The sequence below is a fragment of the Carlito syrichta genome, unplaced genomic scaffold (genome assembly GCF_000164805.1).
Source record: "Carlito syrichta isolate Samal-C Ts95f unplaced genomic scaffold, Tarsius_syrichta-2.0.1 Scaffold309080, whole genome shotgun sequence".
In the NCBI taxonomy this organism is placed as follows: Eukaryota; Metazoa; Chordata; class Mammalia; order Primates; family Tarsiidae; genus Carlito; species Carlito syrichta.
This window is the reverse complement of record NW_007253176.1, coordinates 408825-421729: the sequence shown is the minus strand read 5'-3', so window position 1 is coordinate 421729 and position 12905 is coordinate 408825. Positions and strand designations below refer to the sequence as shown.

Sequence of the window (12905 nt, the reverse complement as noted above, 5' to 3'; positions counted from 1 at the left end):
CTACTCCATTGATGTCTCCAGCTCAGCTCTCCCCTTTGGCTCTGGATCCATCATCTACCTCCTGGTTTTACTTCCTTCCTTCCCCACAAACCCTAGGTCCCTCAGCAGATGATATCAACAGGACTCTCAAAAGCCCCATCTATTGTATTTTGGCTTCATCTTCTCTAAAACTCAATACAGTATATTCCAAACTCATCAAATTATTCACACTCCCTTCACTCACAGCCAGATTATGGTGCTGCTGGAGAGAAAAATCACACTGCAGTACAGATGAGCTTGCCGCAGAGCCACGGTCCCAACCCCAGCAGGCTCAGCCCCAGGCGGCCACTCTGCCCCACACCCTCGCCGCCGTGCTCTCGAGACCCCTGGCCTCCCCTGCCTCTGCCCTGCCCACAGAGAAAATGGAGGGTATCAAGCATGTACTTCCTCGATTTCACACCCTTTTACCTAGAAAATGACTGTCCTTTCCCTCCAATGTCAAAAGAAGAGGCTTCGTCCTCTTTTCCAAGGCTAACACTTTCGACCCACCACCTCCTCTGAGCCCTAGCTCCATTGATCATCTCCTTTCAAATATGCCTTTGCTGTTTCCTCCTCCACCGATTCTTCTCCTCAGCAAACGTGCTCAAGTCTCTCCATCTGAAAGCATCTCCCCACCTCCTCTCTCCTCTCAATCTCTACCCCAGCCCCATGCTCCCACACACTCCTAAATTCCCCCTTTAACACGATAGCCACTGCCCGCTGTAAGGTAATTAATTCCTTCCTTTGCTTTCTCTTCAGCCTCAGGAGGCGGGGACGAATCCCAACTTTCTCTCCTCCCATTACTCCTAAACCTCCTATGCCTCTTTTCTAAAATTGGCTCTTGCAATGTCATTGAATTAAAGTCACTCAACCTTGACCTCTCCAAAGCACTGGGCAACATTAACCTTTCTAACCTTCCAGAAACTCTTCCTTTGGTTTCTGCAACACTATTGTTTTCCTTTTACTATCTGCATCTGGGGCCACTCCTTTTCCATCTCTCCGTCTTCTACTCTAAATGTTGGTGAACCTCAACCACATTTTTATTATTTTATTTTTGTTTTTATCATTATACATTGTACCTGCTTAATCTCATCTTTACCCATTGCTTCAACTATAAGCAATATAATGGAAATTCCCTAAGTTCTAGCTATAAGACCTCTCTCCTAACCTCATACTGGTTATAACTGATTGTTTAAACAGGATTAAATAAGTGCAAAACCAATCCCATTCTCTTTCTAACCAAACCTGTTGATCTGTAGTTCTCATCTTGGAGAATGGTGCTATAGTCCACCCAGCCACCCATCCCAGAACTCTGAGTCTTCTCACATGGCTCCCTCCTCCTTCCATCTTTTAAAAATACAATCATTGATAAGAGGCTGATGAGTCTATTTCCTTGATCATTCTCAAATCCATTCTTTCCTCTCAGATTTCACTTTTGTTGTCTTGTAGGTCCTCCTCTCTTCTTGCTGTTCATCCTCCGTAAAGAACTGAAGTTATTTCTCCAAAACACAATATAAGTATGTCACTCTCGGGCTTAAAGTTTCTTACTAGCTCTCGCTCAGCACTTGGGAGTGGGTTCAAATTCCTTAGCACAGCAAGAAAGGATGGATCTGTGAGAGCTGGCCAGACCTGCAACCCACCTTTGGCCCCTTTACCCATAGGCCCTGAATCTGGTTCTCTCCCATTTTCTATGCTTTTGCTCACCATGCTCCCTCGAGGGGGGGCCCCAACCTCCCTTGAACACTGACAAATCCCAACTTATCCTTTAAAGTCTGGTGCAGACTCCCCCTCCCACACAGAACCTCCCTGATCCCTCTGAGCAGTTAGCTGTACCCACCTCTCTGTATAGCTGTACAGACTAAAGCTTGTCACACTGTGGTGTGACTGCTGGCTTTCTGTCTCCTCCACTGCACTATGAGCTCTCTGCAGTGGAATACTTTCATCACTCTATCATTAGAGCCAGCAATGTCCAGTCATAACAAGCACTTAGTAAATCCTTGTAGAGGGAAGGAATTGGGTTTTATTACAAAGTACCCCCATAACCAAGAAATAAAATTATATTCTGAACATTACCAGTAAAATCCACACAGAGTGGCTGAGTCGCCATCTGAAGATGTCACCCACCACCCTAAGAATATGCAAGGCCCTACTTCCTTCCCTTTTCTCTCAGCCTCTCACTTCCTCTCTCCATGGCCTAGAAGCCGCCCCCCATAGTTTATGGCTCTGGGGCATCCTCCCGCTAGCCCTTCAACATCTCAGCCTCCTAATCCTTCTGCCACAGCATCCCAGCAACCTGAAGTCAATGCAGCCATCTGCCTTGTCTGCTCTCACAGCCAGACTTTGAACACCGCTGGTGGAAAACCACACAAGCCTGCAGATGGGGGCCACACAGCATCACAATCTACAGCCTCAACCACCCTTTGGAATAATAGGGCAATGTTTTATGTGCCTCTTTGTTGATACTGTTCCTGGTCCCCAAACCTACACCAAGAATTCTCAAGTCCCCAGTCCCCCACCTGATGCATCCCCACCCACCCACTCCTCGCAGCAGTAAACCCTACCACCTGCACCAGTTGGGGACATCAGGTGGGAGTGTCTTTGCTTTCCTAGACACCCACCTGCCAGCTTCACACACCTTTTTTTATGTAGTCTCAGGGAGAGGTGCCCTTTCCTCATTTAGACTCACAGTACCTCTGCCTCTGACTCCCTCTGTCCCCACAGAAATGTAACTTACCAGCTGCCCCCTTTCTCCTGGACCCATCTCCTGGCTCATCCCCCTCACACCTCTGGCATCTTCAAACCAACCAACAACAAAAACTCCATCTGTCTGTCTTTCGTTATCTTCTAGTTCCCACCCCCTTCTTCTCCTTTCCCTTTATAGTCAAGTTTCTTTAAAAACACTTTTTTGAAATATTTCAAACACTTCAGAAAAGTAGGGAATAAGATGATGATCGTCACCTCGCGTTGTTTTCCCTAATAAAATAAGGCAGTTGAGCTGAACTCCCTCGAGCCCCTACCCAACCTCATTACCTTTCCTTCTTCCCTAAAGGCAACCACTGACCCAAAATGAGTCTTCCTGTCCATGGTTATATACTTGCACTGCAGATGTTCCTATAAATATGCAGTGCTGCTTTGCATGTTTGCACATTTTACATAAGTGATATCATATTCCTCATATTCCACCACTTGCTTTTTACGCAACATTATGTTTTCTAGATTTATCCTTGTTAATACATATCGCTCCAGTTCACTTTACTTTTTGGAGAGGATTTTGTCACATGAATATGCCACCATTTGTTCCCTAGTTTCTTAGAAGTGCAGTTTCTACTCTTCACTTTCCCACGTCTCCTCTGCCATCCCCTCTCTCGCCTCTCTGGCTTGTCTTCTGCTCTTATTACGACACTCAAATTGCCCTGGTCAGGGCCACCAATGACCACACTGTTGCTAATCCCAAAGGACACATTCAGCCATTATCTTACCAGCCCTCTCTGCTGCACTCTAGATTTCTTTCTCCTGAGGCTGTCTTCCTTCCTTCTCCCTCTTTGAGCTCTCAAGTCCCCAGGTCCCTCATGAGTGTCTCTCTAGATCAGTGGTTCTCAGTAAGCCTGGGGAGGCTTTGTCCCAGGGGACATTTGACCATATCTGGAGACATTTTTGTCATTAGCTGGAGAGGAGGTACTACTGGCAGCTAGTGGGTAGAGGCCAAGACTACTGCTCGACTTTCTACAATGCACAAGATAGTCTTATACTACAAAGAAACATCCAGCTCCAACTGCTAACAGTGCTGAGGCTGAGAACCTCTGGTCTAGATGCTGGTCTCCAACGAAGTTCTGGTCTGAGCCCTCTTTCTTTCCCAGTCTCTTCCTGGTTAACCTCGCCTGCTCTTGGAGCCTGAAGAAATAGTTGGGCAGGCAGGCTAGGATTTCCTAAGAGTCCCCGAGATCCCACTAAACATGCACTGAAGGCATTTCCTGCTTGAAAACTTGCCTTGAGGGTTGGACTTACCCGGACGCTGGGCCGCTCTGGAGGGACCTCGGACACCATGTTGTGGTTGGATATGTCACTGTTGGTGGTGGCCGGGCGTTTCCCACCTGTTTTATTGGACATGTCCAAAGCCGATCTGATTTCAAGTTTTGAACAGAAGACAGAGACTAGTCAGAGCCAGGAAACAATGGAAACCACCCATCCCTTCTACCCACCCTGCCACCTACTGTGCCAGCATCAGCACAAAATTACATCTCCTGAGTGCCATCAAGAGGTCAGCTCAGTCACACCTTCAGTCCTTCTGAGGTTATATTCCATTGATCCTTGATATTCTCCTTTCTTTCTTTCCTATACATTTATTTACAAAACCTAGACCATGGGGCTGGGCGTGGTGGCTCATGCCTGTAATTCTAGTAGCTTGGGAGGCCGAGGCAGGAGAATATCTTGAGCCCAGGAGTTCGAGACCAGCCTGGGCAACCCAGCAAAACCTCGTCTCTATAAAAAATTAAAAATAATTAGTCAGGCATGGTGATGTGTGCCTGTAGTCCCAGCTGCTTGTGAGGCTGAGGAGGGTGGATCCTTTCAGGACAGGAGGTCGAGGCTGCAGCAAGATTGTGCCACTGTACTCCAGCCTGGGTGACTAAGTGAGACCCAGACTCAAACAACAACAACAACAACAAAAAACAAACAAACACAAAAAAACAAACTATACCCTGGGACTCCAGAACTCCTTTTCCTTCTACTTTAAAGGACACAATGGCCCAGCGACATCTGAGAGTCTATTACTGTTCCTTTTCTTTTTTTCTCTCCTTTGATTTGGTGAGCTAGGATCCACAGTGAGGGGAATAGCAGTTGGCTTTTATGATTATCTCAGATCTCCTCAGTGCTTCCCTCAAAGGGCCCTAGGTAATATGCCAACCTCACACCTGTCTTATACTCTTATTTTAACCTATGTGGTGTGCCAACCTGGTTTCTGCCAGACCCCAGGAAACCTGGATGAAGGTGTTGGGCCAGATGGGCCTCAGAAGCTTCTGGTCCTCAGAACTGAGGTGAATGACCCCCAGTGCCTTCTTCTCTCCTTCCCTCCCCACTGCCCTCCCCTTCCCAACTGCAAGGAGGCAGTGGGATGGTGGTAGCTAAGGATGGAAAGACCAAACACCAGTAAGTAGGGGCAAGCTTACGTTTTCAAGTCAAATTTTTTGTTCTCCTCTGGGACCTGGCCAGTCACTGGGTGTAGAAATGTGTTCCGTCTTTCATTGTGGCTGTAGAGGGGGAAAAAAAGAAAGAGACGTTGTGGTAAAAATGAAGGCAGAGACATAAGCCAAAGGGTGGACAGACCCTGGGCAGTGACAGGGACAGCTGACCCCATAAGGGGCTTGTGGCTCTGTCCTTCAGCAGGGTCAGTTGGAGGCAAGAGGGAGGGCTGGGCTGCAGTCAGGGTGGGGGTAGAGGTGGAAGGTGGGGAGAGGAAGAAATGAAGCCTAGTCACTTTTCCTTAGTCAGTGTTAGCTTTATTAGCGATCCTTGAGGCTGAAAATGAGCCTCACTTAACTCTTTCAGCGGTCCTCCTAGGTGTGTGTTGGGGGGAGGAGGAGTCCATTCAACCCTGCCACAAGATTTCTCTTGTGGCAGCTTCTCTCCCAGGGAGCACCTGCCAGTGCTCCACATAGAAAATGCTCCCTCATTATTTGCTGAAAGAACCTTCTTGTGACCTTGAACTCCTTCTGCTTTATGTTCCTTCTCCTTCTTAAAAGGAAATGGGAGATTTAGAAACTCCAGCCTCAAGCTTGAGATGGGACCCATCCACAACCTACGCCCAGGGTCTCCCTTCTAAGGGCTACTTGATGTCCCTGAGACCTCAGGAGCTGTCAGGCATGAAGGTCAGTGCTGGCTCAACAGTCAGATCTAATTAAGGGATGCTGTGGCTCAGAGTGTGGTGGGGTGTTGTGAGGTCAGCCTGCCAGGAAGCAGGAGGGAGTAAGCTCCAGGGGCGGGGCGTGTGCAGAGGCAGATGGGGCGCAGTGTCGCGAGTCCTGCTGTGGCTCTGCTGAATGACAGGATAGTTCCCCAGGAGGCTCTTGGGGGAGATGGGGGAGGAAGGCGGCAGACAGAGCTTGAAGGGGGCTGATGCCGCAGGACTAAGCCACACCTGGAGTCACCTGAGGTGGATTCTGTAAAGCGGGGCAGCCATTGGCAAGAATGTAGTCGTGGAGATTCTAGCATTCAGCCAGTGAGGGGCTAGGTGTTTTAAGGTCTTTACCCATCCCTCTTGAGAAACACTGCCAGAGCAGGCTCCTCTGTACCCTAAGAAGCAGGCTGCGGGACAGAGACTGCTATGGCTGGGCCTGGGCCGCTTAGCACACGCAGAGGGCCAGCTCTGCCCAACAGGCAGCAGGTCAGCCAGCACCTGAGCGAGGAGAGCTCAGCTTGGTCCCTTAGCTGCATGAGAGATCTAAAATAACCTTTTGGGGACCCCCTTTCAGTAGTCCAGGACACAGCCCAGCCCTTGGGCTGTCTGCTGAAGCTAAAGATAATATCAAAGGGTGTTTCTCAGCTTCCAAAGCTGTCATGTTCAGATCTCATCTAAAGACGTGTTGAAGATAAAAGCACAGCAGGCAGTGCCTGTAGTTTATGTGGAAATCTGGGTTTTGCAGCCCAGGCTTGCCAGCCAGGACCCAAAATTGGCCAGCATCCACCAGGTCTGGGCTCTCAGTCTAGCATACTGATAGCCTGCTCCCCACTTCCCAAACTTTCTTCTCACCCTCCTACCAGGTCCAACAAGCACAGGCTCCTCAACTTAATCACAGGGGATCTTTGTCAGGAAGAGTAGCTGGTCCCAGTTACCCTTGTCCCTTAATCTGCCCCACCTAGGGGGCCTCTGGGGAGGGGGGAGGCACGCAGACAACTAAAGTCCCTTGAGGTGCCAAGTTCTCTGCTTCTTCCTAGCAGCACAGAGCACCCACCCCCTGCCCTGACCCCCCAGTCTCCTTCTCCTCTGTATGTTCCCAGCGGAACTGTTGGAATCTTCCCTGCAGGCACTGACACAGACAGACATACACAGAGAGAGGCACGCACACAGTCTGCTGCCAACCATCACAAGTCTTTAAGGGGATGGCAAATCTCTCCCTGCCCCAGACTCTCCTACCCAGCAACCCCTACAAATGACGTCCTCTCTCCATCCCAGCGCTACCAATTTCAAAATAGCTTCCCTTTCACAAGCACTGCAATGCAGCAACCATTGACCTAACTATGCTTCCTTCTCCAGGTCATCTCAAGCAGGCCCCTCACTCCGAAGCCCCCAGATGCAAACAGGATGAACGGCCAACGCAGCCTGCTCTGACTTAACTTGGCTCATGGTCTGTGGAAGAAATCCCTACCTGGCCCGTCGATCAGCCCGAAACTTCAGCATCTTTTTGGCAGCTTCGTCCCCAGTATGGCAGCCTCAGAGGACCCGCCAGCCACCCTGCTCCTACCATCCCTCTGAGAAGTAAGTCCTCCGGTCCAAATCGTAATGCTGTGGCAGAGATGCAGCCAAGACTCTGTGGCTAAGACTCCACTGGTTTCCCCCTCCTCCCCAGCTCTGGCACTGGAGAAGGCTGAAGGGGCTCTCCCTGGGTGGTGGCAGGGGTCGCCCAGGTGCTCTAGTAGGCCTGTGGCTTTCTAATATTAGGCCAGAATGGTACCGGTCAGAGTACTGGAGCAGAGTCAACGAGGAGGGGATGACATCTTCCCAGTTCAGGTCCCCAAGGAAAAAACGCTGAAAAGGAGAGACAAGCATATACGGAGCAGGTGTGCCACTTCAAGGTAGTCCGACCTCACTGAGCTAAGGACGCAGAGTAGCTGGGCGGGTGGAAGAGTCTGGGGCTGCGTTCCCATCTGCACGACAGAAACCCATGCCAGCCCGACCTGCGGGGAGACACTCCTCCCGCCTCCCGAACTCCCAGCTCAGAACACAAGCTCTTGAGCTAAAAATCCACTTGCTTCTCAGAGCTGCTTCAGATCCTGTGGGCACGGGGTTAAATGATGCTCCAGATTCATTTGCTGTGATCGCTGCCGCTGCTGAGAAGCTGAGACCGACTGAGTCTCCTTTCTCTCCTCTCAGCCTGTCCAGCCTTCTTCTGAACCGACAGGAGCCTAGTAAGTGATGCTTCTCTGCCTGCTCTCCCCAGCAAGGTCCCCTCAGACACAGCCCCAGGTCACCTGCCCTCTGTGTGGTGTGGTCCTGCTGATGGGGAGCAGGTCGAGCAGATAGGCGTGGATGCTGTGGAGCCAGAGCTGGTGGCAAGGATTGGGCTTCTTTGCTCAGGCGAAATCGAAGGAGGAAAGCCTCCTCCCAAGGCTTGCGAGGAAGGGGGCAGCAAATGGGGCTTGAGAGGGGGTCATTGTGTGTTTATTGCTGAAAATCTTCCCAAAAGCAAGAGGAAGACAAGTTCCAGCTGGTGATTGTCAGATCTGGTCAGAAGCAAGGAAGTTTGCATCGATGTTAATGCCCCTGAATTCTCCAGAGGCCAAAGCTGGTCAGTTCTCCCCCTTCCCAAATGTCCTTCATGTCTTAGGATCCTTGGACCTCAAGGGCCTTCTGAAGGTCATCTCTTCCATTCCCCTGCCTCTAGACAAGCCTGCTCTCCAGTCAATCTTCATTAAGCACCTTGGTTATTTCTAGTTCTAGAAAGGAGCCTCCAGACTCACTGTTATCTTATCCTTCTAAGATGTTCTTTTTGATATCCTGTTTCAGCTCCTCTGGCTTCTATATTATTCCATCTTGTCTTTGCATGACAGATTCTTTTTTTGACCAACGTGGCTCTTTTTAGCAGCACCAGGCAGTCTGTTGACATCATAGTCTGTTGCTATGGCAACTTTGTGATGTCACAACAGACACTGAAAAGGAGGGGTTAATCTAATTTTTTGGATTGAGTCAGGGAACAATTCTATCAGTGAATGGAAAAGCTAATGGACAACATGATTATTTAACCCATGATGAGACAAGCTGGTCAGATATAACCGGGGTCGACAGCTGCTGATATTTTAAACAGCTTAATCTTAAATCTAAAAGGTCAATATATTCAGCCATTTAGTGGGACTTTGGCAAATGACTTATCCTGGTGACAGGAGGCCTCAGTTTTCAGATCGCATCTTCTCCTTGTCCCTAATCCAGCTACTTGGGTCCTGCTGGGGTCATGGAGAGTCGGGCCCTCTCCTGGTGCCCATGCGAGGCTCCTGCCCATGCATAGTAGGTACCCAGTAAATATTTGTTGGATGACTAATAAAATAAACTCTCCATGCTCTGGTTTAATTTTTAACTACCTGTATTTGGAGTTTAACATTTTATTACCAAGGGCTTCCCTATCTTAGCTCTGTCTTCAAACTAATTACTTCCTCTCCATGAGGGAAGCTCTGTTTCTGCCCCCTCGCCCCCTCACTCAGCTTCCCTGCCTGGCTCCCTCCTGAATATACAGCTTGGCTTTGATCCATCTTCAGTAGGAGGAGAAGAAAATTAAGCTCATCTGCACAGGAGAAGGAGGGGGTGAGATGCTTTGGGAAAATGAGTTTTCTTCCTCTAGAAGGCAAAAATATCCCCTTTCTCTTCAAGCTGAGCTCAGGGGCCTCCCACAGCCTTTGCTTAAGTTGCAAGTCAAATTACTTCTCCCATGCCCGGTTAAGACAGCACAAGGAAGTAGGAAGGAAGAAAGGCTCAAGGGCTTCCCCTGCTCCTGGAGAGCTCTGAAATCCTCAGGATTAAATCAGCACACAGAATACAGAGCTGGGATCTCTCCCTTTGCCATTATACTGCACGAGATGGCAGATTTTTCACTTTAGGTGAGACATCAAGAAGAACTTACTAGATGCAGAACATTAAAAAGGGAACCAAACACTCATAAGAAAACCTTGAACAATTATCATAATACAATAAGAAAAGGATTGGGAGTAATTAGGAAACTGCCGGGGGAGGAGGGGAGCATACCTCATCCACAAGGGTACCCGCATAATGAACATTTGTTTACCTAACCCTGAAATTGTGCCCCACATCTTTAAAATAAAAAAAATTTTTTTAAAGGAACCAAGGTTAGGTAATCCATTTTCTCACTCCTCTTTCCTTAAACCTTTTGGATATCAAAGGTTCTCAGGACACATGGTTATGATATCCAAATGGACCTCTCAAATTCTACCCAAGAAAAGGGAGAATCACAAACAGTAAGGGAGATTGTGTGGGGGAGGTAGGCACATCCCTAAACTCTGGGATTGTTCAGTAGGTGGTCATACCCACTGTACCTATGAGGGTGGTCCCATGGCAGTGCCACCAGCAGACAGAGAACTTGGCAGCATCAGGCTTTCAGTCCAAGATCTAGCATGAATTAGCAGTGCAACTTTATTTCTTGAGCTCTTAGTCTCCTTGTGTGCAAATGAGGTACCTTCTAATTCTTTGAAATAATAGTGCTTGCTTCAGCAACACATATACTAATTCTATGAAATAATAGCCGTAAACTTTCAAAATGTGACATGTTTTATGCATAAGAGGTAATGGTTGTGAGTATGCTGCTTAAAAACAAATCAGAAAATTTGCCAAGTGCAGGAGCTAGAAAATTAAAAACACATAGGCCCAGGCTCAAGAGGTTGTGTGTGAGGCAGGGACTGGGAATTCTGGAGGTGGGCATTCTAGATGCGCCAAAACCAATAAATTTCAAAGAAAACAGGCAGATCCTCTCCGTTTTCCAGACTTTGTCTCTCCACCTAGTTGGGGCTTTTCTATAGTTCAAGAGATATCCTTGGCCCTAGGGCCTAGTGATGCCTCACTGTATCAATAACTAAGTCCTGCTTCATCTCCAAGCATTCTCTTCAAGAGTCGGCTTCCATGTGGGGTATACCTGGCCCTACACTGTCAAAAGCAGCAAAATCAACCTGAGTCATCATGACCCTCTGCAGGTATTCATGTGTGCATATGTGGACCCATGCACATGCGTGCATGCACACACACATGTGAGCACGCACACCGGATGTCCAGAGCTCCCACTGTGATCAGCCTTGAACAAGTGGAGCAACACTCCACTCCTTCTACCCTCTGGGTCCTCTTGGTTATCTGCCGTACACCAAGCTGCTTCATTTCCATAGCTTCCGAGAATCTGCTGACAGAGAATTCACCCTGGCCCGGCTTCCCCATCCTGAAGAGGCCTTGGCCTCCAGCATTACAGCTCATTAGGTGGAGAGAGAGGTTTGCAGGCAAGTGGAAAGGGGGGGCTGCCTGGGGCCCATCTCTCCCACTTCCTTCTTTCTCCCAGCTAGCAAATTCCAAGCTGAGACTGTCCACACTCCAGGGAGGATTTCTGCTGCCACAGAGGAGGGGAAGGTGGGCAGAGGTTTGGCTCCTGCTCTCCGCCTCCCACTCTGAATCTCATCACTATTTTCAAGGAGCCTTATCTGCTCCAGCATTCTGTCCCAATTAAAAACCAACTCGGTTTACATTTCCAACCATCTTGACATGCCTGATTCCCGAAGCTCCTCCAGCCACTTCTAGGAGAAAATACATTTGCCTAGCCAACCTCTTCTCACCAAAACCCCTCCTATGGCTATATCCTGCCTATTGCTGCCACAGAAAGAAGAGGTCAAAGGGCCAGGAGCAGTGACATATGCCTGTAATCCCAGCACTTTGGGAGGCCAATGTGGGAGGATTGCTTAAGCTTAGTTTGAGACCAGCCTGGGCAACATAGCAAGACCGACTCTACAAAAACATCAAAAAATTATCTGGGCATGGTGGCACATGCCTAGGCTGATGCAGGAGGATTGCTTTGGTACTGGAGATGGCAGCTGTGGTAAGCCATGATTATGCCACTGTACTCCAGCCTGGGTGACAGAGAGAAAAACCCTGACTCGAAAAAAAAAAAAAAAGAAGAGGTCAAAGTAGCTCAGAAGGCCTCAGCAGCACATCTATGGCTTTGCAGGTGTGAAGGAGCCCCTCTAAACAACACTGTTTTTTTCCCATGTTTTACTTGCAGATCAAAATACCAGTCCTACACGTGCTGAGGACCAGCTGCCAGAGGCTCTCACCCAGCCTTGTACTTGCTCACTCCTTTCTCCTCTGCCCTTGACCCTTCTTCCTGTGATGTCACAGTTACTTCCAAAATGGCAAGAAGACAGTGCTCTCCCCCAAGTAAGTCTGGAGCATCCAAAAATGCTAAGCTACTCAGCTGCGTGTCTAGGAGATGAGACCCCGTGCTTAACTCAGTCTATTCTTACAGTCCACCACCATACCCTAAACCTGTTACAGCCAGTGATGAAAGGCTGAGGGAATTCTACCTGAGCTCAGCCCCTTCCTCCAACAGAAAACAGAAGAGACGGCTGAGTGGATGCAGAAGGGAAATCACAAATCAGGGAGGATCCGGGTTTCCTTCATTGCAGCCTATGTACCTGTCCTTCCCCAGTCTGTCACTGCAATGTCTCCTATACCCTGCTCCGGGACTAGATGGTTCCCTATTCCCATGATAGAGACTGTAAAGCCTAAGCTGGCAGGGTAAGGGTAGGAGGGCACTGTGTACTTAAAAAAAAAAATTAATACTCTGTAGTCAGAGTAATGGGTTCACACTCAGGGAGGAGAGAGAGAGTGAGGAAGAGGGAGAAGGGGAGGGAGAATGCGAGGGAGTTTTCTTAACAGCATTTTCCCCTCTAGTTTACTTTATTGTAATAATAAAGTATATAATGCATATAACAGACAAAATATTTGTTAATTGACTACATTGTTGGTGAGGTTTCCAGTCAACAGCGCGCTATAATTACTAGCTGTTAAGTTTTTGGAGAGTCAAAATTATACTTGGATTTTTGACTGCACGAGAAAGTTGGTGTCCCTAATGCCCATGTTGTTCAAGGATCAATTATATATATATATATATATCTATATATATATATATATATAT

The 12905-nt window shown here is 48.4% G+C and overlaps 1 protein-coding gene across 1 annotated transcript in view; it reads right to left on the bottom strand.

Moving 5' to 3' along the window:
• Positions 1-12905, bottom strand: part of PLEKHA6 (pleckstrin homology domain containing A6) — a 158264-nt gene that overhangs the window by 44772 nt on the left and 100587 nt on the right. Inside the window, exons 4-5 of the mRNA XM_021716885.1 lie at positions 5184-5264; positions 4024-4138 (exon numbers count right to left, since the gene is read on the bottom strand). Coding sequence (XP_021572560.1) covers positions 4024-4138; positions 5184-5264 — 196 coding nt within the window. The remainder of the gene's footprint in view (positions 1-4023; positions 4139-5183; positions 5265-12905) is intronic.